The 25,042-nt window shown below is 37.2% G+C and overlaps 1 protein-coding gene across 3 annotated transcripts in view; it reads left to right on the forward strand.

Annotated features, from left to right (window-relative positions):
- Nucleotides 1-25,042, forward strand: part of ADGRB3 (adhesion G protein-coupled receptor B3) — an 893,473-nt gene that overhangs the window by 821,748 nt on the left and 46,683 nt on the right. For all 3 annotated transcript variants that reach the window (XM_055433831.2, XM_088840488.1, XM_088840489.1), the window contains 6 exons: nt 2,469-2,619; nt 5,087-5,156; nt 7,969-8,035; nt 10,547-10,632; nt 17,704-17,802; nt 18,120-18,291. In XM_055433831.2, coding sequence (XP_055289806.1) covers nt 2,469-2,619; nt 5,087-5,156; nt 7,969-8,035; nt 10,547-10,632; nt 17,704-17,802; nt 18,120-18,291 — 645 coding nt within the window. The remainder of the gene's footprint in view (nt 1-2,468; nt 2,620-5,086; nt 5,157-7,968; nt 8,036-10,546; nt 10,633-17,703; nt 17,803-18,119; nt 18,292-25,042) is intronic.

The following is a 25,042-nucleotide window of genomic DNA, read 5'->3' on the forward strand; positions in this document are numbered from 1 at the left end:
AGACTTTACTTGAATACTGCTGTTTATAAAAGTTGTACTTTAAAAGACAAGTTAGCGAATGCATCAGTAGAAAGATCAATGTGTGTTTCCTGAAGTGCAGTATCTGACTTTATACTGACCCTTCATATGGTAATGAAGCAGAATGTAGCTACTTCTCTCTCCCAGCATCATAGGTTTTTGCTGCACCCTTGATTTTAGAACTCAGTTCACATATACACTTTGCTTAGGTTGAGACAGCTTAACTCCATACTTGGAGCACTTTCTAGTCATTTATGAATGTTTACCTGACCATAGTAGAATGCAACCACCCATAGGGGCTTGCTTCTCTAGTTACTATTTATTCTCCCTACATGCTGTGGCCATATCTTTGTCCAGAGAGACATGAATTATTAAAATATGAATGTCAGTAGCCCCAAATTATTTTTATTAGTAGTATGTCAATTTGTATCAGAATTAAAGGAAGTCCCAAAGTAATAAACATAATATAGAGAGAGCAAATTAAAAGTCTCTGTGTTGAGATCTTGAGCATTTTATTATTTCTTACAAAATTTCCGTGCATCTAGCACTTAGCATTTAAATACTTCAGCATTTTACATTGTTTTAGGTAACCCTGTATTGATAGTTTATAAATCAATAGACACAAACTACTGAGGTGAGACAAAAGGATGGAAGGAAATGAGAGGTGAATTAGAATGTGTAACTAGTCCAGGAATTGAATGGAAAAGTTATCTTTGAAGTTCAAATCTGCAGGAGACTGCAGATCAGGAATGAGCAAAGTAATCAGCCTGCGGATGTTTAAACTTCAGCTTGGAAAGAGTCTCAGTGCCTCAAGTACAGAAGGAATCAGAGTTGGGTAAAGCTCCTACATTCTGGCTGAAACAGGAGTAAACTGATGAGGAAGAGGATGCTGGAAATCCATGACTTTCTCAGACTGAAAATTATTAGTTTTAGAAGAATAAACTTAAGCACCAAGTGTATTTAAGTACCATGTGAGATAAGGAACCCCAGGCTGAAAACTGATAACACCCTTTTTTTGTTCTACTTAAAATAATGATGACTATGGTCGTAAGCGGTTAAGCACTTGCTGAGTGCCTAGTATGGTCCTACTCGGCATCTGTATATTATCCCTCCTCATTAAAGCAACCTGATGAGATAAACATGATCAAGGTCTTTCTGTAGGATAAGAAGGACTGAACATCTGGTGAATTTTTAAAGATTTAAAAATATTAATAATTTGAGCTAAGGTATTAAAGACAGTGGATCAGAGTGGAGGGAGAAGGGTGGGATTGTATTAATACTTTAAATTCTTTGTTATGAGTTTTTAGGGATCTTTTTTGTAGCTCCATGTTTTCCTTTTTTCAATTTTTGGAAATAACCAAGGCTGAAACTGACAAAGGAAAGTTTACAAAGACTTGCATTTTAACAAGATTTACACAAAGAAATTATACCAGTAATGAAGTAAGTAGCAGCCTTTACCAAATGAAGCAACTCATCTTTGCAGATGAGTCATAAGTAACTAATGGTGACACATTTAATTGATTAAGTTACACAAAGAAACATATCTATGAAATCATGGCTGTGTACTGCCAGTGACTAGTTTTTCAAAATGATTTGATTATGACACAACTTATAACAACACAGAGCAGTGTATAATAACACAGAGCATTGTGTTAAGTAAGTGTCTTCCCAGGTGGTGCAATGGTAGAAGCCACCTGCCAAGGCAGGAGACGCAAAGAGACAGAGGTTTGATCCCTGGGTCAGGAAGATCCTCTAGAGAAGGAAATGGCAACCCAGTCCAGTATTCTTGCCTGGAAAATTTCATGGACAGAGGAGCCTGGTGGGCTACAGTCCATGGCGATGCAAAGAGTCAGACATGACTGAGCGACTGTGCACACACACACAATGTATTAAGTACTTTAAAATACATGTTATTTTTGTTCTAGGCTATTAGCCAAATCTCATTTTGTACTTTGCTCTTATACTTTGAATATCACATTGTATAAAAGCAAAGTAATTTTTTTCTTTTGAGAGACTGTGGCAATATAATCCGAACATCAGTAGATAAAACAGCAAAGCTTTATTGGTTTAAAAGGAGGGATGAACAGTGTAGCCAAAATAATTATGCAAGATGTCTGTAACTTATATTAAACTAAAAAAAGTACCATTCCCATAATTATGATTCAAGAGAAAAAAAACATCAAGGAAAGTAGTAATTTTAATCTCCCTTGAGTTTAAATTTACATTCAGGCTTCTTGTCATAAAATATTGAATGCACAAATGACATTAGAACTTTTACTCTGTAAGATACTGTACGGCTTAAAGACTCCAGGGTTTCTAATTTCTGTAAACAATTACTCTGTCACAAAGAAGTAGATATTTGAAGTAAAAGCAATGAGTTGGAGATTAGCAACCCCCTGAAAGACACATGATCCCCCCTGTGTTGAGCTGAGTCTTTTCTGTTTCCACAGAGCATCTGTACAACCACCACAGCATTTTTGCACTTTTTCTTCCTGGCTTCATTCTGCTGGGTTTTGACTGAAGCTTGGCAATCATATATGGCTGTAACTGGAAAAATTAGAACACGGCTTATAAGGAAACGCTTTTTGTGCCTTGGATGGGGTAAGCATATTGCTATTCCATTTCGTGTTCTTGTTAAAATGACTTTGAACACTGCTGTAATGAATGAAGTTGGAAACTGTGATTATCCCCAGGCTACTTTTCTTTGTGTCTAATTCAGTATGCCGAAGTGGAAATGTAGTATGCCAGTCATATTGGAACATTCTTTGAGGTTGTGGAACTTTTAAAAGGAGTGAATACTGGATGGCCATGTAGCTGGTCAGTTGGTAATCAATAATGCCCACGTGGTAGTAAATGAGACCTAAGGTATCTACAGGCAAGAAATCAAAAGTATTCTTTACTAGAGGTTCTGAAAATGCAAAATGTCTTAAGAAGTTCAGTGCTCAAAACATGATGTTCTTGTTATATACACTAATCTTATACTGCCCACAAGAAAGCTTTGAAGAGTCCATTTCAAGAGCTATTCACGACACAAGAGAAAGCCATCTAGACCATGAATGAAACCAAATGGCTAGTCCATGGAGTTCTCAAAGGAAACACAAAAATTGCCGACAGGCTGAAGATGAATTAATTTTTCACTAGAAAAAGTTCCTCTCACATTGCCTTATGAAATGGGAATCTGGAGGACCTATACATTTCAAAGGGCCAATTCTGAAGTTTAACTGGAATTAGTGAATTCATTTAGTTTCATTAGAATTTATTAAAGAGCTAGTTTTAGAAAAAGCTCAGGATTTTTTCACGTTTGCCTTTGAGTTTCAAAAGACTTGAACTAAAAAAAATGAGGAAATTTGGACCAAAAACAAACGAATGCTAGAGGGAGCCTGAAGAATCACAAACAAGTGGACTTATTACCATGTCAGAATAATTCATGCTAGAAAAACACAGGAGCAACAGCACAAAGATTATCCATCAGATTTCAGCCAGGGGCTGTTGTGTCTGCACAGGCAAGTGGGAAAGCCATTAAGAAGAGACTGGAGAATGCAATATTCTTACACTGTGTTACAATTTTTGTCTGAATTTCATGATAAAGACCATCTAAAGCTGGAATGGTACTGAATCAGGGTTTGACTAGGTCCAAGAACTATAGTATGTAGAGAAATGAAGACTTCCCTTGAAGTATAAAGAATAGCAGTTTACAGGAACCTTAGCTAGCTTATTTAGCACCATTACCAACGGTGATCTTGAGGAGAAGGGTGTACAGCTTTACAGGGTCTCCAAGTTTACAGCTAATATGAAACTTTTCTGGGTAGTGAAAAAGCTAAACCAATGGTTCTAGACTGTGAGGAAGTCTGAGAGTGAGCAGAATACTGGCATATGAGTTTCATGATGGCAAAGTGCAACATAATAATTTAGAAAAAAAATTAATCCAAATTATATGGAATGAAGACTGTTAGCTTTTCAGCTTAGGACCCAGAGGAGGATTTTTTCTGACAAACTTGGTCTAGTCAATCAAAAAAGTCAACTATATTGAAAAGGAAAAGGACAAGAAAGAAGAAAAGAAAAAGGGAGGAGGAGATATTTTACATATGTGTGTGTGTGTGCGCGCACATTCATGACCGTGTATATAAGTACCTCTTGGTATTCAAGTACCAGCATCCCTGTAGCAACTCTGACCTGACATCTTTTCCATTACGTTTCTATGAATCATGCTTACCTTGTTCAAGTTCAACAGAAACTCCCTGTGTTTGGTGAGTGGGATTCAGTCTGACCTAAGCTGCTAACATTTTTCTACCAGGTAGATGATCAGAAGAGGAACTTTTCAATCAGAAAAAGACAAGCATGGGCCCTGAAAAAAAAAAAGGCATGGTCTTCTAGGACTTCAGAAAGGAAAAATGTTAGCAGCTTAGGTCGGACTGAATCCCACTCACCAAACACAGGGAGGGACTAAGGCATGCAGTGTTACCTACCATGGAGAAAAATTGGCATAAATCTCTGACCTTCATTCAGGATTGTGAAAAGAGGATGGGTAGGAAGCCTAAAGATCAATTCCTCAGGGCGCTTAACCTTGTTCCTACATTCTTGTTAGTAGTATAAGTAAATCATAAAGAGTTAAATGATGAGATATATTTTTTTTGTCTTATTATAAGTACAGCTTGATGTGGATCAATATGAGGTCAACTGTACATTCCACTTATGTGATATTCCATCACCCCAGAACATCCTTTTTTTTTTTCTTTCTGATTTTATAACTATAAATTCCTTTATAGGAATGTAATCCCCTACGGAAAAAATAACTTAAAAAGATGTACTAAATCTCTGTTATGAGTTTCTTTTAAACCCATGTCAAATGCAGTGGTAACCTAGCAACATCAGAGAAATGCACTGACTTAAAAACCCAGCTATCACGCTCATATTTTTGTACTTGAAAAAAATTTTATGATACTTTATGAAGGGATCCATCCATGGGCAGTTCCTCCAGTCTCCGTGTTCCCATTGGTCCTGGCTTTGCTTGAGCCCGTGTGCACTTGACGGTAGCCGAGCGTGAAATGTGACAATGCTTTCCTTGCAGGTTTACCAGCGTTAGTGGTGGCCACATCCGTAGGCTTCACCAGGACAAAAGGATACGGCACTGATCACTAGTAAGTCCGTCCACGGTGATAAGTCTTATTTATAATTAAGTAAGCTGTCAAATATGCTTCATTAATCTTGGTTGGCACTGCTGATGGCTTGTACTCTGTCACTGAGTCAGTAACAGTGGCTGAAGTCACATTACGAGGAATGATGTAATGTGCCTTAAATGCACAAAAGTTCAGCATTAAATGCTGCAGGGCTGTTTAGAATTCTTTCAACTTCCCATTTCTTTGTAACACCAGAGTCTTAATTTCTTTCTTTCTTTGAAATTAATTTTTGTTGGAATATAGTTGATTTACAATGTTGTATTAGTTTCTGCTGTACAGAAAGTGAATCAGTTATATATATATATATACATTTCCAATCTTTTTTTAGATTTTAGTCCCATATAGGTCATTCCAGTATTGAGTAGAATCATAATTTGTAAACTATTTCTATATTTTCTTTTCATGTTCCATCTCAGATGCATTTTTAAAGAACTAGATAAATCTTGACACATTTACATATTAAAACAGGACTCTGATCTGAGCTTCTGATTTCACAGATGATAATATATACTGGCAGCAACCACATTTTGTCATGTTACTTCAAGTTTTGTTGCTGTATTAGGGAGATATGTATTCAAATTCAAAGGCCAGGGGATCAGTAGACCACATTATAGAATGCCTGGGCTATGGAAGAAATTAGAAGGAAGTAAAAGGGGAATGTGGTACCAGCCTATCCTAATCAGACCTATAATACTGAGAACATTCTGTGGGAGAATATGTCAAGTTTATATTTAATATTTCAAATGTAAAGCCATGCACTCTCATATTTTGCTTCATGTGCTCTTTAAAGTAGAGGAGACAGCTTAGAAATGGGAAAAAGGATGGCATCTTGTTAGAAGTATAAGTCTTAAAAGGACATGTCCTATTTAATTGTCCTCAGGTTTGAGATAGGAATTGGGGCTAATTAGGCCCTTGGTGAGTTCATCTAAGTGGAAAGTGTGCCAAGAGACACCACTGGACCTGCCACCCCAAGGAAACCTCCAAAGAATTGCAAGAATTCATATCATCAGAGCACTTGTTTTTCTCATAAAACCTACAGCATGGAACTGCTGTAGAGCTGTCTTCCTATAGCACTGTTACCTTTAATCTATTATTTTTCAAAATAGCATGACTCTCTTTGAAAGCCACTGTGGTGGGGATATGGAAAGAAGTAAGATTATAGATGGCACAGTTCCAGCTCTCAAGGAGTGTGTGATTGAAAATGAATGCAGTAGAAGCAAGAGAGTATCAATTTGAAGATGAATTTACACAAAATTTCAGGAGAAGTTTAGTGGCAGTCTTGGAGATGCCAAACTGAAGTGTTCTATCGTACCTAAGGGCTTTTCCTCCAGGTATTTTGTTTTAAAAATAGACATTAAATTGTTGATCTCAAAGTGGGAAAGGAGAATTTTATTAATTTGCTGTTAAGACCAAGGAGCAATAACTAGATGCAGACTTTGAAAACACATACACACACTGATTTACATGGTAGCATCCACTATTGGATGTATATAATCCTGTGAGTTATCAAATGCATGAGTCATATAACCACCACCACAGCCAATATAAAAAAGTTCTCAGAAGAGGAGAGAACAGCATTGTGAAGTGCTCTTTTTAATAAGTTTGTTTGTTTTTTTGGCTGTGCAGGGTCTTTGTTGCTGCACGGGCTTCTCTCTGGTGGTGGCGAGCAAGGGCTCATCTCAAGTTGTGGTGCTTCTCACTGAGGGGGCTTCTCTTGTTTCATAACGTGGGCTCTAGGGAGCAAGGGCTTCAGTAGTTTCAGCATGTGGGGTCGATAGTTGCAGCGCCCGGGCTCTTGAGGACAGGCTTAATTGTGGTGGCGCACAGGCTTAGTGGCACTGTGGCCTGTGCGATCTTCCTGGGTCAGGGATCAAACCTGTCTCTCCTGCATTGGCAGGTGGACTCTTTACCACTGAGCCATCAAGGAAGCCCCAGGTATTGTTGATTGTTGATTGCTGTTCATTTTGGAGGCAGCATGCTGTTTCAGGGGACTGAGAACTAACATGAAAGGGTCAGAGGTCAAGGAGAGGTGCATAAAGTGGTAGACATGACTCCGCATCCGGAAGACCTCTTGACAGTCCTTTGCTGTGATAGAATGAGCATTTGTACCTAAATGGTTACTGTCTTTGTCCATGAAAACCTGAAACTCTTGGGGAATCTAGTAATTGAAACAAACACAGCTACACTTATTTTCATTCAAAAGCTTATCATTAGTGATTTTTTAGCAGTCTGGGAAAAAGTTAAATTGGAAGAAAGAAAAAAAAAAACATGCAAAATGTAGATTATCTGTTCCCTGCAGTGATGGCTTTTAAACCAATATCTTCCACTATCTCAATGACCTCAAGGAAGAACAGGTAAATGGCACGTATAAGTCTCTAAAAACACACTGTTCCTGCTTCAGAGTAAACTTGAAAAATTCCATAATGGATATAAAGCAGCCTTTTGCATAACTTAATAGTTACCTTTGTACTGAAAGTCACTGTAAAAAATCTCACTGCAATAGTAATTTGTCTAAAATGTTTTAACTGCCTGATAGTAAAGCCTCATAATCAAAGTTTCTTTTCTGTGAAAGGTATATGGTATTTGTTACTCACGAAGTGCACTGATTTTAGCTTTGTTCTATATCTTCCATGTATTTTTTAAAAAACTATGAACCTTTGAAATATGCCAGAATCCCAAGACTAAGCACATAGTCCAAACTGTTTGTGTCACACATTAGTGATCTAATACGTGTCACTAATTGGTGTTAGTTTTTGTCTGATGTTCTTTCCAGTTGCTGGCTCTCTCTTGAAGGAGGTCTTCTCTACGCCTTTGTGGGACCTGCAGCCGCTGTTGTCCTGGTAAACACCAAAATCAACTTAATTGTTTTTCTTAACAAAGAAAGTCTACTCCGCTTCCATTAGAGTGACACTTTCGTATTGATCGTGCAGAAATTTTAAAGTTTGATGAATCATTACTTAAAATTTAATGTTGACGTCTATCCGGTGCTTTATTATACTAAAATATTCTTTTTTTGAAGCCTGAAGAATATTAAGCGTGGGAGTATGGGGTTTCTCTTTCAGGAATTTCACATTTGTAAAGAAGTTTGAGTAAGTTTCGGTAAATTCTTCCTTGTTAACATGTAGAATTTCCTCATTTATTATTATTTCACCTTTACACGATTACACCTTTATATTTTCGTAATATGATATTCAGATCTCTTAATAATAACTGGGGCTGAGACCAAATATCAACAAGAGAGTGTATGTTCATGTGTCAAAGTTTCTCCTCCTCACTGCTGCAGATGTTTTGAACTGTACATTTCTTTGTTGTGGGGCTGCCCTGTATATTTATCAGCACCACTGCCATCTACCTGCTAAATAGCAATGATACCCTTTAAGTTGTAATAATCAGAAAATGTCTCCAGAGATTTTGCAATGTTCACTGAGGGTACAAATCACCCCCCTCTAGTTAAGAACCCCTACGTATTTATGCATGAAGTTTTACATTTTTTTCTTTTTTGAATCAAAATTATTTTGAATCACAAAATAATTCCTTTGCATTATTATTATTTCATGTATAGGAACATGAAAATTTTCCACTAACTTGCCTTTCTTCTGTGTCTCTGAATTTATTGATTACAAATCTTTCTTTTCTAATAAATCTTTGAAAAATGTCAGAGAAAACGGAAACAACCTGAATTAAATACAAAGATGCATTTCACTGTATAATCAGATTTCTAGTTGAAAAGTTACCTTTTCGATTCTTGAATGATTTATTCAATAAATTGGAAGGTGGACATATTTTTCTTAATAGCTCTATGTGGTTTTTCTTTCTTTAAAGTTTGTTCTTCCTCCTCTAAATTATAAAAGGGAGCAGAAACTGTTGGTGATTTACAAGAAAATTTAGGCATGAGTGTTAGAAGAGCATAGGAAAACTAAAACTATCAGACACTGTTCTATCCACTGCATTGAATTTGTATTTAATCAACTGAATTATTTCCCTAGGCTTCTAGATTAATATACATATAACCCTAAAGTGAAGAAACAATGAGTATGTGTGTAATTGAAAGAAAAAAGGTCTTTGGAGCGGTGATGAATTCTCTCACATTTAAGTTGTAGATTAACGGAATCCACAGAATACAGTTTTTTTAGTTCAAATAATAGCAATACGAAGATGGGTCAGTCCTTCGCTTGGTCAAATGGTATCTTGTTCGGAAGCTATGAAGAGTGACACCTTCTAATTCTTTACCTAACAGTTTCTTTGGATCTTCTTTACACCAATAATTAAGCAGACTCTAGCTTTATATTCCATCTGCTCAAAGTATATTGGAGAAGTAGAGGTTTCTTTTTTATCAACTAGTCATCCTGCTTCATTTAAAACAGATTTTTCGCAAGCTCCTAGTTGCAATGTACAGGCTTCACCATTTGCAATGGTGTCGCACGAAGATTCTTTTGACCGTGGAGGGTAAGGGGCAGGAAGGCAAAAAAGGAGAAAGTATTTTTCCTTGATTATCTTGGTTTCAGCATTGTACTGGATTCCTTTATCAGGAAGTGCCAGTAGGTTAGAGAACCCAGCACACTTATAATAAAGCTGCTACACCTAGACCACAGCTCTTTCTACAACTTTTTACAATTTGACTTGAGAAAGATGAATATGTGTGATTGCATCTCAGTTGTGTTATGCAAGAGACCTTTTAAATGGATAGAAGAATCTTAGAGATGCTGAGACTGGTTCAATAGAGCACATTATAAAAATTAGTGTAAGTGTCCATCAGAAAGGATGCTGGTGAACTGAATAAGCTTTCCCCTTTGTCCAGAAAAGCAAGGTGCATTAAAATGCCCCCAGTCTCATGGGAGAAAACAGTTGCACAGCCCAAAGAATTGAGGCGCTGTGCTCTCCCAGTTCCGGGCACCTTCGCCTGTCAGGACTCACCCTGGCTACTCGTTTCAAGACATAATCTTCTGACACCCAGACATAGTGTAAAGCTCATTAGTCCATTTGTTTTATTCAAGGATGATTCAGAGAGAAGAATGCTAGATTGGCATAATAAAGCAATTTAAAAGTTAGGCCGTGCAATATTAATTTCCTCAGCGTCAACTGCAAAGCATGGACATTAAATGGGCTGAATGTACTTTAGAACATTGAAGTAACCCACCTAGCCAAGTCACGAGACTCCTTTAAGGGATGGACACTAACACTACTGTTAAATTGCCCTATTTTCCTGTATGCACTTATGAAGTATTTGAGAGGTGCTTCCTGTCACTACCATTGTGAGTACATAATTCTGCCAAGGTTGTGAATGGATAAAAGTGGGTTCTCGGGAACAATCAGGGACCTGATTCCCTTCAACCTTTGTTTCTGTCTGACAGGTCAACATGGTGATTGGCATTTTGGTATTTAATAAACTTGTTTCAAGAGATGGGATCCTAGATAAAAAGCTCAAACACAGAGCCGGGTAAGCTGCAATTGGTGGATTTTGAAGGGTCTTTACAGCGCGTCCCACATACCAGTCCCAGATCACCGACTGCATTTGACTGGGCCTTGGATTTTGTTCTTGAGAAACTGGTGTGTATGTTGGACTATGCCATTCGAGCTTCCAATGGGCTGTTCTTAAGAGGTGTCAGCAAAATCTGAAAATAATTAAAAAGTCCATTAAGAAAATCTGTATTTGTTTATGTGAATTGCCTGTTTGTAAGATAAGAAGATTAAATATTAAGGCTAGACTTGAAATAATTTTTCTTGGGTGAGAGTTTCAAAGACCTCCTAGTTTTAGTCACAAAGGACAGGAGGGTAGATTGAACCTAATTTCAGTATGGGACATGACAGAATAAGGACAAGCAAACCTTAATAGGGCAAAAATATTGCATTTTATTTGTTCATTGTATATATCAGAAAAATTCTTCACTCGAAATAATCAGGAAACACTAGTTTTATCATACATTTTATCATACGTTCATTCAGTGTTTTCACTATAACTTGCTAGAAAGTTACTCACAATTTTCACTTGCACATTTTAAACACTTATAAAATTTTACAGAGTATCTCCTTTAATTTTACTGTTATTATAATATCACCATATCTAATGACTTAATAACGTTTCATAAGCAGGTTGATAGCAGCTTTTTAAAGTTATATCATTAACTCATAAATTTGTAAAACCTTGAATGAAATAGTAATGTCTTTGAATTTCCTTTGTATCTTTTCTTATAAAAAGTGTATAGCTTTCTCCTTTCTGTTTAACTGTACCCCCATTCAAAGCTTACCCCAGATGTTCTCATTTCTTTAATAATCTATGGTATCCTTAATGGTCATAGTATTTTATCACTGGCTAGTGGGAATTTTAAGTCGTTCATGTGTTTATAATCTATGTAATAATTTAAGAGACAAGATAGGCTGGGCATTTTTTCCCCTATTAAAAGATTATGTTTAATGGCTTTCAGTATGAAGTTGGATATCATTCAAATCAAACATTAGAACTGCAATAATGTAATAAACACATAATTGGTGGTTCCTTTCTGAGGGGGAATCACTTCCCAACTGTAGACCTCTTTCATTTCAGATAAGTCTCTAAAGCAACTTTAAACAGGCAGACTTGAGCTTGCATAGACACTGAGCTTCCTATGCCATTTAAACTTGAAACTTTCACACTATTAATCGATAGTCTGATGTATGGTTAGAATTGGAGCAACAGGTACTTCTGCCTAGGTTAATCATGTTAGAATAAATTGTTCATATTGGGTACTGGATATAGAAACTCGTTTCTGCCACTAGTGGTGTAAAGTTGTATAATTACTTGCTGAAATTGAGGGTGGAGTGGGTTAGTGGTTAAGATAAAGCTTGGAAGTAAAAGAGAAAATCATGCTCAGTATTTAGCTCTGCAATTTCTTAGCTCTGTGTGTCTTTGGGCATGTTATTTCATCTTTGTGCAGCTCAGTCTTCTTACCTATAAAATGGAGGTAGTAACTCTTGCCTCATGATAGAGTATATGAAAAAAAAATGTGTATAAAGCATTCACTAGAGTATCTAGCAAATAGCAAGCAAGCACTCACTCAGCGTTGGTGACTCTTATTATGATGGGTGAGATGAAGAAGCCAAGCTGGACAGCTTGTTTGTAAAGGACCCTGAACTTATGTCAAGCAAGCACCCATGATTCCACCATTCATGACACTGAGGTCAGAAAAAGAGATGAGATTATCAGAATAAGCATAATACTAAGGATTTATTAAAGTCAGTCAGTATCGTTTTTCTCATTTGATTGTTTTATATGTAATATGCAGCTTGATTCATGTAACTCTTTGTAAGGCAGAACATGGGTTTAGGAGAAATGACATTATCCTTATGAATATAGAAATTATCCATTTCAGTCTACACATTAATTTTAAAATCCCTGTTTCTAAAATTTTCATAGAAGTTGCATCTGTTTTACTGGGAAAACTGAGTCAAACAGGTTTGTTTTTTTCCCTTGTTCAAAGACCAGTACTGGAGAAATAGAAATAAAGTTAATACAAGCTAAAAAAGCAGAATGTTGGTTACTGTACAAAGCAGAAAAAACTATTAATAAATTAATGATTCTAGGCTTAAATTTTTTTATAATAGAAAATGCTATTTTAGCTTAAAGATTGAAATTTGCTCTCTATGCCAGTGTGTGACTGAATGAATTTTTCAGATCTGAACATTTGCAGCTAATTTTTAGTTCCCAGAGAAGCAGTGAGGCCAATAACACAGACTTCAGTGAAGAACAGATAATCAGAATTATCTAAAGAAACATTAGTCAAGAAGCTAACTGATTAATTTAATGGATTCTCTAATTATAAATATAAACCATTTCGGGTTATTAGAATATATATATATATATATACACTCATATATATACACATAAATACATATGCATATGTGTGTGTGTATATATATATGTATATACCAAGTGCTTTTTTTGAAACTATAATTTGGAATCAAATATAGTACCAACATGTTCTATTGTATCAACATATTCCTCCTCCCATTTTACCTACTTCTTTATCTCCTTTCTTCTTTTCATCTTCAGTTATTAGAAACTGCCAAGCAAATAGTTTATGCTCAATAAAGATTGATAGAAGAATGGGTGAATGCATATTAAAACAATAATACAATATTTTGACAAGTTGTATAATACCCAAACTAGAATAACTTTTTCTAATACATAAAGTATAGTTAGTTACCAAGGGGAAATTTATTGCAAATATCAACATGTCTTACATAAAGTGATATTTGGAAAAGAGTGAAAATAAGATAAAATGACATGTGTCTTTTAGAACATCTCAAATAAGATATTTCATTTTCTCCTTTTTTCCTGCAGTGGAGCTTTCTTGTCTACTATTATGAAGTGTATAATGTGAAGAATATTGGTATAGGCATTCTCCTGGGAGAGATGCACACACACTGGCCACTGAAGCATTCATGAGCCAAACTGGGTAGACTGTTATTAGTTATTATTTGGAAAAGTCTGGATACTTGTGGCTAGTACCTTTGCCCTAGGTTGAATTAGTAAAGTGAATAGTTTAGAGTCATATTCTCCACCCCTACATCTAACTCTGAGAGTTTTGATCTTTCTCATGGGGTCTACTGATTAATCTGCTTACATAATAACTTTCAGATTTATCATCTTATCAAAGTTTAATTCACCAACGAAGGCACCTCTTTAAAAGAAAGCAGACATTCTGAATTATGAGCCCCTTGTCAGTTTTTCTGTTCTACAATTTTTAGTTTAAACATGGTACTCCAGGTCCACCACAATATTTTAAAAAAAAAAAAAAACCTACTGGGAAGACTTGATGAGTTCAGTTTAGTCCAACTCTTTGTGACCCCATGGACTGCAGCACACCAGGCCTCCCTGTCCATCACCAACTCCTGGAATTTACTCAAACTCATGTCCATTGAGTTGGTGATGCCATCCAACCATCTCATCCTCTGTTGTCCCCTTCTCCTCTTGCCTTCAATCGTTCCCAGCATCAGGTCTTTTCAAATGAGCCTGTTCATCACATCAGGTAGCCAAAGTATTAGAGTTTCAGCTTCTGCATCAGTCCGTCCAATGAATATTCAGGACTGATTTCCTTTAGGATGGACTGGTTGGATCTCCTTGCAGTCCAAGGGACTCTCAAGAGTCTTCTCCAAGACCGCAGTTCAAAAACATCAATGATTTGGCGCTCAGCTTTCTTTATAGTACAACTCTTATATCCATACATGACCACTGGAAAAACCAAAACTTTGACTAGATGGACCATTGTTGGCAAAGTAATGTCTCTGCTTTTTAATATGGTGTCTAGGTTGGTCATAACTTTTCTTCCAAGAAGCAATCATCTTTAAATTTCATGGCTGTAGTCACCACTGCAGTGATTTTGGAGCCCAACAAAATAAAGTCTGTCACTATTTCCACTGTTTCCCCATATATTTGCCATGAAGTGATGGGACCAGATGCCATGATCTTAATTTTCTGAATGTGAGTTTTAAGCCAACATTTTCACTCTCCTCTTTCACTTTCATCAAGAGGCTCTTTAGTTCTTCCCTTTCTGCCATAATTGTGTTGTCTTCTGCATATCGGAGGTTACTGATATTTCTCCTAGCAGTCTTGATTCCAGCTTGTGCTTCATTCAGTCCAGAGTTTCTCATGATGTACTCTGCATAGAAGTTGAATTAGCTGGGTGACAATATACAGCCTTGACATACCGCTTCCCCAATTTGGAACCAGTCCATAGTTTCATGTTCAGTTCTAACTGTTGCTTCCTGACCTGCATACAGGTTTCTCAGGAGGCAGGTCAGGTGGTCTGGTATTCCCGTCTCTTGAAAAATTTTCCACAGTGTGCTGTGATCCACACAGTCAAAGGCTTTGGCCCATAAAGCAGAAGTAGATGTTCTTCTGGAACTCTTTTGCTTTTTTATGATACAACAGATGATGGTGATTTGATCTCTGCTTCCTCTGCCTTTTCTGAATCCAGCTTGAACATCTGTAAGTTTTTGGTTCACATACTATTGAAACCTCACTGGGAGAATTTTGAGTATTACTTTGCTATTGTGTGAAATGAGTGCAACTGTGGTAGTTTGAACATTCTTTGGCATTGCCTTTCTTTGAGATTGGAATGAAAACTGACTTTTTCCAGTCCTGTGGCCACTGCTGAGTTTTCCAAATTTGCTGGTATATTGAGTGAAGTACTTTCACAGCATCACCTTTTAGGATTTGATATAGCTCAACTGGCATTCTATCACCTCCACTAACTTTGTTCATAGTGATGCTTCCTAAGGCCCACTTGACTTTGCACTCCAGGATGTCTGGCGTGAGTGATCACACCATCATAGTTATCTGGGTCATGAAAATCTTCTGTGTATTCTTGCCACCTCTTCTTAATATCTTCTGCTTCTATTAGGTCCGGACCATTTCTGTCCTTTATTCTGCCCATCTTTGCATGAATATTCCCTTGGTATCTCTAATTTTCTTGAAGAGATCTCTAGTCTTTCCCATTCTATTGTTTTCCTCTATTTCTTTGCATTGATCACTTAGGAAGGCTTTCTTATCTCTCCTGCTATTCTTTGGAACTCTGCATTCAAATGGGTATATCTTTCCTTTTCTCCTTTGCCTTTCATTTCTCTTCTTTTCTCAGCTATTTGTAAGACCTCCTCAGACAACCATTTTACCATTTTGCCTTTTTGCATTTCTTTTTTAATGGGGATGATCTAGATCACTGCCTCCTGTAAAATGTCATGAACCTCTGTCCATCGTTCTTCAGGCACTCTGTCTATCAAATCTAGTCCTTTGATTCTATTTGTCGCTTCCACTGTATAATCATACATAAGGGATTTGATTTAGGTCATACTTGAATGGTTTAGTGGTTTTCCCTACTTTCTTCAATTTAAGTCTGAATTTGGCTAGAAGGAGTTCACGATCTGAGCCACAGCCAGCTCCCAGTCTTGTTTTTGCTGACTGTATGTTGCTTCTCCATTTTCAGCTGCAGAGAATATAATCAGCCTGATTTCAGTATTGACCATCCAGTGATGTCCATGTTTAGAGTCCTCTCTTGTATTATTGGAAGAGGATGTTTGCTATGACCAGTGTGTTCTCTTGGCAAAACTCTGTTAGCTTTTGCCCTGCTTCATTCTGTACTCCAAGGCCAAATTTGCCTGTTACTCCAGGTATCTGTGGACTTCCTACTTTTGTATTCCAGTCCCCTATGATGAAAAGGACATCTTCTTTTGCTGTTAGGTTTGGAAGGTCTTCTAGGTCTTCATAGGACCATTCAACTTCAGCTTCTTTGGCATTACTGGTTGGGGAGTAGACTTGGATTACTGTGATACTGAATGGTTTGCCTTGGAAACAAACAGAAATCATTCTGTCATTTTTGAGACTGCACCCAAGTACAGAATTTCGGACTCTTTTGTTGACTGTGAGAGCCATTCCATTTCTTCTAAGGGATTCTTGCCCACAGTAGTATATAAAATGGTCATCTGAGTTAATTCACCCATTCCAATACATTTTAGTTCACTGATTCCTAAAATGTCGAAATACAGGGAAAGCCTATATTTTACACATAAACATCACAAGTTAATGGATGAAAGACCAAAGAAAATTATTTCAAGGTGTTTTGAAGTTTGATTCAAATAATTTTATTTTGATTTCTCCTAAGAGGGTAAGGTTCTGTTAAACCATTCGTTTACAAAATACTCTTTTCTAAAGAAAAATATGTCATTTTTCTACATAGTGTGACTTTGCTTCTATGAGATAGTAGATTGAATCTGAATTTATCTTCAGATTCCTCTAGACTTGAATATACCATTTAAAAACTATTAGGTTTGAGTCTGTGACAAAATGTTCAGAAAGAACGTTTTGAACTTAGTGACTATATTAAATGTGTCTTATTAAAGCTAAACTACCACTCTATTTACTATCAACTAATATTTCGTCAAATTTATCAGCCTCTGTTTTCAGATCATCCTAAAATATAGGCAGTACATTGATGCTAAATAAAATTTCAAAATGTAAATATGTTGGGTTAAAAGCTACATTTCCTCATAGGACTAAAAGCTTATAATATGTATCTCCTTATGTTGGAGTTCTGAGATACCTGTGTGTATTTCAGACGGTTTTAATTGATATTATGTTCCTCCTGTAAATAACACTGACAATCTTTGAAACTAGGAATCCTTACCTGTTTGATTATCAAGGGTCTGAATAAAGGGTTTTCACTGTATGTCCACACAAATACATGCTTATGTTTAACTCTGTGTTGGGCAACTTTGACTTGTAGATACAAGGGCCATTTATGGTATAAATGATCGAAATATGCTTTGCATGTAATAAAGGCCCATATTATTAAGAGGTTAATGTTACAAAAATAATGTGTAGTGTAAATGCATCTTTAAACACAACCAAGAGAATTCCTCTTTGATAAATATGCTTTTCTACATGAAATCATATTTAAAAGCTAACTTATGGCAGCAACTTTTTTTTGGTGACAATTCAATATTTTGTTCTTTTTGTGGGTGTTCTGTTTGTTTGCAGTCAGATGAGTGAGCCTCATAGCGGTTTGACGCTCAAATGTGCCAAGTGTGGAGTAGTTTCAACAACAGCTTTATCAGCCACCACCGCCAGTAACGCCATGTTAGTCCCAATCATTTACATCTTCTTGTTACAAATCTTTTACTGTGCATGTGAGAAAATGCTATGATGGAAAATAAATCATATTTGCTAACATTAGAACTAAGAACATACTTAAATGTTTGTAATTTGCAACTGCTTTTATAACTATTGTGGGATTGCTTATCAAAAAATAAGTAAAACTGTGGAATTTAATCTGCTTTGTGGCTTCCAAGTTAATATATTGGTGCCACATACAAGAAAGCTTTGTTGAACGGGGATTAGGTTATGGCCTGAGGCTTACGTGCAGCTACATAATTTTGCTTCTTCTCTTCCAACAGGGCATCTCTCTGGAGCTCCTGTGTGGTGTTGCCCCTTCTGGCTCTGACGTGGATGTCTGCAGTTCTGGCCATGACAGACAAACGCTCCATCCTGTTTCAGATACTTTTTGCCGTGTTTGATTCATTACAAGGCTTTGTGATAGTCATGGTCCACTGCATTCTTCGAAGAGAGGTGAGAAAGATCATTCTTGCAGGAATGAAGAATGGTACTTAGAAGAGTATTTTCCGTGTTAATAAATAGGATCTTTCCTTTTAATAACTGGATCTTGAGATTAAAGCTGGTCTCCTCTAAAGACAATTGTTTGAGAGTCAACGCTAAAGGAAAAGGTTAAGGCAAAGGGTGCTCCTTGGACTCTGAAAGTGACAGATTAAAACAAATGGGATGAAGCAAGGGGAAAAACCAGCAGAGTTGCCAAGAGAGGCTATGATGCAATCACAGGTATAGGTAAGAGGGTGGGCGGCCTATCTGTAAAAGATAATATGATGCTGTTTCTTAAAGCTGTTCCCTAACTTGTGCTTCTACACACAGCGTAACCCCATTCCTCATACTTAACTAATTTTTTAGGTAGAAAATGTTGAAGATTAGTGAGCAATTCTTTTGTCTCTGTACTAAGGTGTGGTTAAGATTACTCAAAGGGGATGATTTTGATATGGATTTGATGCTTAGAAAACACACACACACCCCCTCTAAAAAATGGCCACAGTGGAGCGTGATGGACAGTCCCCAAGGACCGTAGGTCTGTAATCACAGCATTTCTCCAGGTTCTGGTGAGGTTTGCTGGTAGCACTGAGAGAAGGAAGTTATTCTTCATGAACTTAGACTGATTTGTACCAAATCTATCCAGATGAGTGATGGAGTTCACACTTAAATTGTTTAGGGATAAAATATTGTTTTCCAGCTGATGCAAAAATTATTCTGAGTGCTTGCAAGCACCGACACAGTGTTTACAAGGTTTCTGAGTCATTTTAGCATTTACTCTGGGGATGGTGGTGACTAAAACACAGTGACACAGTGCCATGTTAGTAATTTTGAGAAGATGGTATCCACTGTCATTTTGTATTATCTAGCTTGCATGAGAACTTTATTATGATGTGCATATTGCAAAATGACACATGCATCCGAGTACACATCCCATAGCTTTTACAGTGATGTGTAAAGGTAAGCAAAGTTTTTAACCTCATTTACTAGATGAGAACAACATTTCTGAGCTCCTTTTAGTATAATACAGATGTCAGCCATAAACCCACAAGTGTATTCCAAGAACATTGTATGATGAAAAAGAGGAAAACAGAAGAATGACTTCACATTGCAAGGGGAAAGGGAATTTCATCATTTAAAAGATCTGATCCAGCTCACCATTGCCAGGACATCACCAATTACTACCTAGAATATCAGCATAAAAACCTTTTAAGTGTTGAATTTTTCATAGACCAAAGTTGCATAAAAATGTTCTTATCTGCCCATAACTATTGAAAGTTTGTTGCCGAACCACGAAAAGATGCCGGGATTCTTGGCCTCCTGAGGAGAAGAATTCAACCCGGGGCTAGAGATAAGGCTTGATCACTCAGCGCTTTTGTGTAATAAAGTTTTATTAAAGTATGAAAGAGACAGAGAAAGCTTCTGACATAGACATCAGAAGGGGGCAGAAAGAGTACCCCCTTGCTAGTGTTAGCAATGGAGTTATATACCTTTTAATTAGTTATTACAATGAATCAAAAGAATGTCTCGTTTGTGAAAATTTTACCAGACCCACTCCCACAATTTACATTTTAGGATATCAAGATTAGAATTTAACAATAGAAAGATCCTACCAGACCCACTTGCATAATACATTCTAAGATACCAGGATTAGTCAGAAGGTTTTCAGGAAGGAGAAACTGTCCTCCAGCCAGATACATTGTTGTTTTATAATCCCTAGTAAAGCTTTCATGCATTGGAGAAGGAAATGGCAACCTACTCCAGTGTTCTTGCCTGGAGAATCCCAGGGACAGGGGAGCCTGGTGGGCTGCCGTCTTCTGGGGTCGCACAGAGTCGGACACGACTGAAGCGACTTAGCAGCAGCAGCAGTACAGTTTAAACTGAGTTGTGTACTTGACTAAGACAAATATAGAGAGAAAAAAAGTTTGTCCTTTTCTCCTCCTTGAGAATTCCAGATCCCTTTCTCCTTCTTGGGTACCCTGGACTTATTATCAATCTGCCTAGGAATTGATTCTCTCACTGTCCTGAGAGTCTTCTGTGTTAATATTATCTTTAATATGTTTATGTAACAAAATTGTTCAAAGTGTGTGGATACGATACTTTTTTGATTGATGATTCAGGATGAACAATGTGGGCTGTAAGGAAGATACATGATTTATCTCCTTAAGATTTTCAGAAGATATTAATACTTTAGGTGTTAAAGAGGAGAAAATGTCCCATCTCTAAATTAAGTCTTTATTTTTCTTCAAGAATAAGCTCTCTAAAAAGCCTTAGGCTATGATCAAGATATTCAGGTTTTAAAGTGACAGATATTTTGTTGGCTGATTATCAAATTTGTGCTGCTTACATGAAGAAAAATACTTGGCACAAAAATTCAGTTCCACCAGAACTTTTCCATACTTGCTAATTGGATTAAAAATTATCAAAAACATTAATTAAGAGTTCAATTCAGTTTCGGTCGCTCAGTCATGTCCAACTCTTTGCAACCTCATGGACTGCAGCATGCCAGGCTTCCCTGTTTATCACCAACTCCCAGAGTTTACTCAGACTCATGTCTATTGAGTTGGTGATGCCATCCAACCATCTCATCCTCTGTCATCCCCTTCTCCTCCCACCTTCAATTTTTCCCAGCATCAGAGTCTTTTCTATGGAGTCAGTTCTTCACATCAGGTGGCCAAAGTATTGGAGTTTCAGCTTCAGCATCAGTCCTTCCAATGAATATTCAGGACCGATTTCATTTAGGATGGACTGGTTGGATCTCCTTACTGTCCAAGGGACTCTCTTAAGAGTAATTAAGTTAAATCATGTAGAAATACTTCTGTTAGAATACGTGTCTGTAAATATATATTTTCAGTATTAATAGGAAGCAAAATATGGATTTTTGGCCCTGTTGTTGCATTTTCAATGATTAGTTAAATTGAATAATTTTATTGTTGATAAATTAATAGCAGAGTGTCATGTCTCTCATTTTAACACTGAAATCATAAATTGCATATTCAGTAGTTTTGCACTGACCCTTAAAAATACCCTGTAACATTGCTAAAATACACAGAGAAGATTTCAGTTATAGGCAACTCTCTTTCAGAATTCTTCAGCGGAAATTGTTACTGAAAAATCAAAAAAGCCTCTTAAATTTTGCAAATTCCAAAGAATGCATCATAAGGGTATCTTACTGAATTCATAGAAGCTTTTTTTTTTTTTTTGATCTTCTAAATGTGTATTGCCAGACACTAGCAATGGATCTATCTGGCTGTGTGTGTGGACACACACAGCCCTAGCATTAACTACAGTCCAGGAGAACAAGGCACCTTTCCTTGTCCTTTGTGTCTCCTGTGAACAAACATTTCATAAAAACACACCTGAGCAAATGAACTCAATATCAACCTGTAAAATATTGGGTAATGACTCAAATCTATCACTCTACTTGATAATCTGATAGGAGTTTTATATCTACTGCTTTTTTTTCACTTTAAAACATTTCCTTCACAACAATTCAAAGTAATTTGTATGTACTCTTTGTCTTTTTATTTCTTTAAAATTTATGGTGTTCTTGTTATGTGCCAGCACCTATGCAAGATGTTTATTTTTTTAAATTTTTTAATTAATCTATTTGTTTGACTATGTCATATGGCTTATAAGGTCTTAGTTCCCCAACCAGCCATCAAACCTGGACCCTTAATGAAAGCACAAAGTCCTAACCACTGGACAGCCAGGGAATTCCCTGGACGTCTTCTTTCTAAAAGTATATAGTAAGAAAGGACATCAGTAGTTGCCTAGAGCTGGGGTGGGGGTTGGTAGAAAATAAGGGGTGACTGTTGGTGGGTATTGGGTTTCTTTTGGGGGTGATGAAAAGATTTTCAAATTGGATTCTAGGGTGGTTACTAAAAGCCTTTATACACCTTACGTGGGTGACCTTTACAATATGTAAATCTCATCCCAATAAAGCTATTTTAAAAAACAAACAAACAAAAAAGTATATGAACAAACTAAGGAATAGTTCCTTCAATTTAGAGAGAGGCTGGATACAAATAAACATATTTCTGTTTCTGTGTATTCTGGTACATGGTAACATAATTTGGTTGTTTTTAGTCTTTAATGTTTCATCCAGCATGATTCAAAAGGCTTTCCTGGTGTCTATTTCTGCAGTCTTCTCTGAGGCAGGTGGGTGTGCATAGGGGAGGAAGGGAGCTTTGCAGGTTAAGAAGGAGAAAAGAAATAAGATACTGAAAAACACTGGCATTTTAAATGTTAACGGGGGGTCTCTTCCTTCATTTTTAAAGCACCACTGCTTTCAATGGGTCCAATTTTTCTAAACTATTCCAAGTCAAGAGAGAAAGGAGAAAGGATCATTCTGGTATGATCTCAACTTAATTATATTTCACTTTTCTAAAAAATAAATTGATTATTTGCCTAGTAGTTTATTGTGACTCCAGACTGAAATCTTAATGTTTAAATTTCATAACATGTGTATTCTTGAAGTATGGTTTCTTCTTCTGAAGCTCCTCTTTTAAATTGTTTTAGCAGATGTCTCTGACAAAAGAGAAAATGCAAAGAGGGAATGAGAATTTTTAAAAAATTAAACCATCTGATCACAACACATGACTTTCAAAAAAAACCTACATCTTGAAAGCTAATGTGTCATACCTAATAAGATAAGGATAAGGATCTAATAGAAAATAATAAGGATATAATAGAAAATATAGGTGTTTCCTTCATTTCCCGTCATTTTTTTCCATCTTAAGTGTTTTGTATTAATCTCTATTGGAGTAGAGCTGCTTTACAATGTTGGGTTGGTTTCTGATGTGCAACAAAGTGAATCAGCTGTATGTTTACATGTATCCCCTCTTTTTCAGATTCCCTTCCCATTTAGGTCGCCACAGAGCACAGAGGAGAGTTCCGTGTACTTTCTTGATTAGAATTCATTTGCATTAAGCACATAACGACATACCCACTGTTTACTATTCTCTGCATTGCTATGGAAATCCTAACTACACCAGAGCCTGTGAACGCTTTTAAATAGTTCCTGTTGCTAGGAAACCGCTTCCCTGGTGCTGCAAATTCTTCTCATGGCTGCTGTCTCTGGCTGTGCCTGGATCTAAGACAATCGTACAGCTTGATGGCAGAGGGGGGAAATAACAAGACTGTGGTACGAAAAAAGCTACAATAAAACCCTCTCGCTGAAAGGAAGGGGGAACAGAGAGTGCCTAAATGGATCATTTTGTTGTGTCAGTGTGTGAGGACGCTGGGGCCGCTCCGAAGCTTCAGTGGCAGGGCCAAGCTCCTCTCTCTTCTTTCCCTGCTGCTGGCAGGAGGGCTGGGCTACACCAGATGAGGTCCCAGAAGCTTCATCCAAACCTGGGAAGCGATTTTGTAGCAAATGCTTAAAATAACGTGAACAGGATTTTCTTTCTTTCTGTATCTCCCACTCCCTCCCAGTTGCCCCTCTGTTTCTTTTTTTCTGTCAACTTCCCATTTTCATAAAAATACAGATGAGCAAAGTTATTTACAAGCATATGACAGTGACTATACAAAGCAGACAAGCCACTGTAACTATCTCAGTTAAAATGAATATTCTCTCCCAAATACATCATTTTTAAGAAAAATGAAACCAGTAGTGGTGAAATAACTTGATGGCAATTTGAAAAGAGGTGTATTGCACATAATATAGTTCAGATGGAGAGTTGCATGACTCTTCCAGATTGATTTGCAGGGAAATTAGGTAGGACCTGTGTACCACAAAAGAAGGCGCATTGTAGTCCCTGTGCAAAGAGGGAAGGGGCTTCAGTGGTCTTGGAAGACGGTGGTGTATGATAGAAGGCTTCAGAACCTGAAGGGGTCCTGATGGAGAAAGTGAAAGCTTCACATGGAGGAAAATGGAGAGAGGCTTGTGGGCGTATGGCTTCCTAGAAATGAAGCTTGTGGTGAGTTGCAGAGAGTTGCTTCTCTGAGACCACCTGGGGCCCATGGAGGCATAAAGCAAGTGATGACATAATCCTGGAAAACAGGATGAATTTTTTTTGTTAATGGCTCTGACCATGGCACCAAGAGAAAAACAGAACCGTCGACATTTAAGGGCACATCACTAAGTGGCGTTTTAGAGCTTTCTCTTTATGGTGAGCAGAGGCCTTGAAAAGATGCCACTATATGTCACAAGGAAGAGATTTCAGAAAATGAGTGAGTAGCCCAGGGTGGGGAGGGTCAGGGTTCTTGCTCGGAGTGGAGTTGGGTTAAAGAGAGTGAGGTGGGTTGCTAAGAGCTTCATCTTTGGCAGGTTGAATTGAAGCTTCCAAAAAAAAGAAAAATGCATTTAAAGATTTATTTTGTTTGTCTAGTTTTTAATAAGACAGAATGTGTGTCTGGAAATGGGAGAATGGCTAAAGGTACCACAATAAAGCTGAATTTTAGTTGGAACAGAGGGTAGGAAACACAGAGACGCCTTTAAACAGGCACGTAGACACAAGCAGGCAAGGACCATGTGTAGCCCTATATGCTTCTCCCAGATATCACCCGCCTCCCTACACTCAGGAGTCATCCCGTTTCTTAGTCAGCAGACCATTAGTCTTACTTTTTGTTCCAAGTTTGGTTTTTCTGATTGGAGCATAATTTCAGCTCTGTCATGAATATTTCTGTCCATCCTGATCCACATGTGTGGTTTTCCAACTCCATATAGAGAGCTTCACAAGAGGGTGAAACCAGGTTGACTCACAGGAGAGCTTGAGTGAAC

The sequence above is a fragment of the Moschus berezovskii genome, chromosome 10, assembly GCF_049115385.1.
Source record: "Moschus berezovskii isolate FMDL1 chromosome 10, NW_MosBer_1.0, whole genome shotgun sequence".
Classification (NCBI taxonomy): Eukaryota; Metazoa; Chordata; class Mammalia; order Artiodactyla; family Moschidae; genus Moschus; species Moschus berezovskii.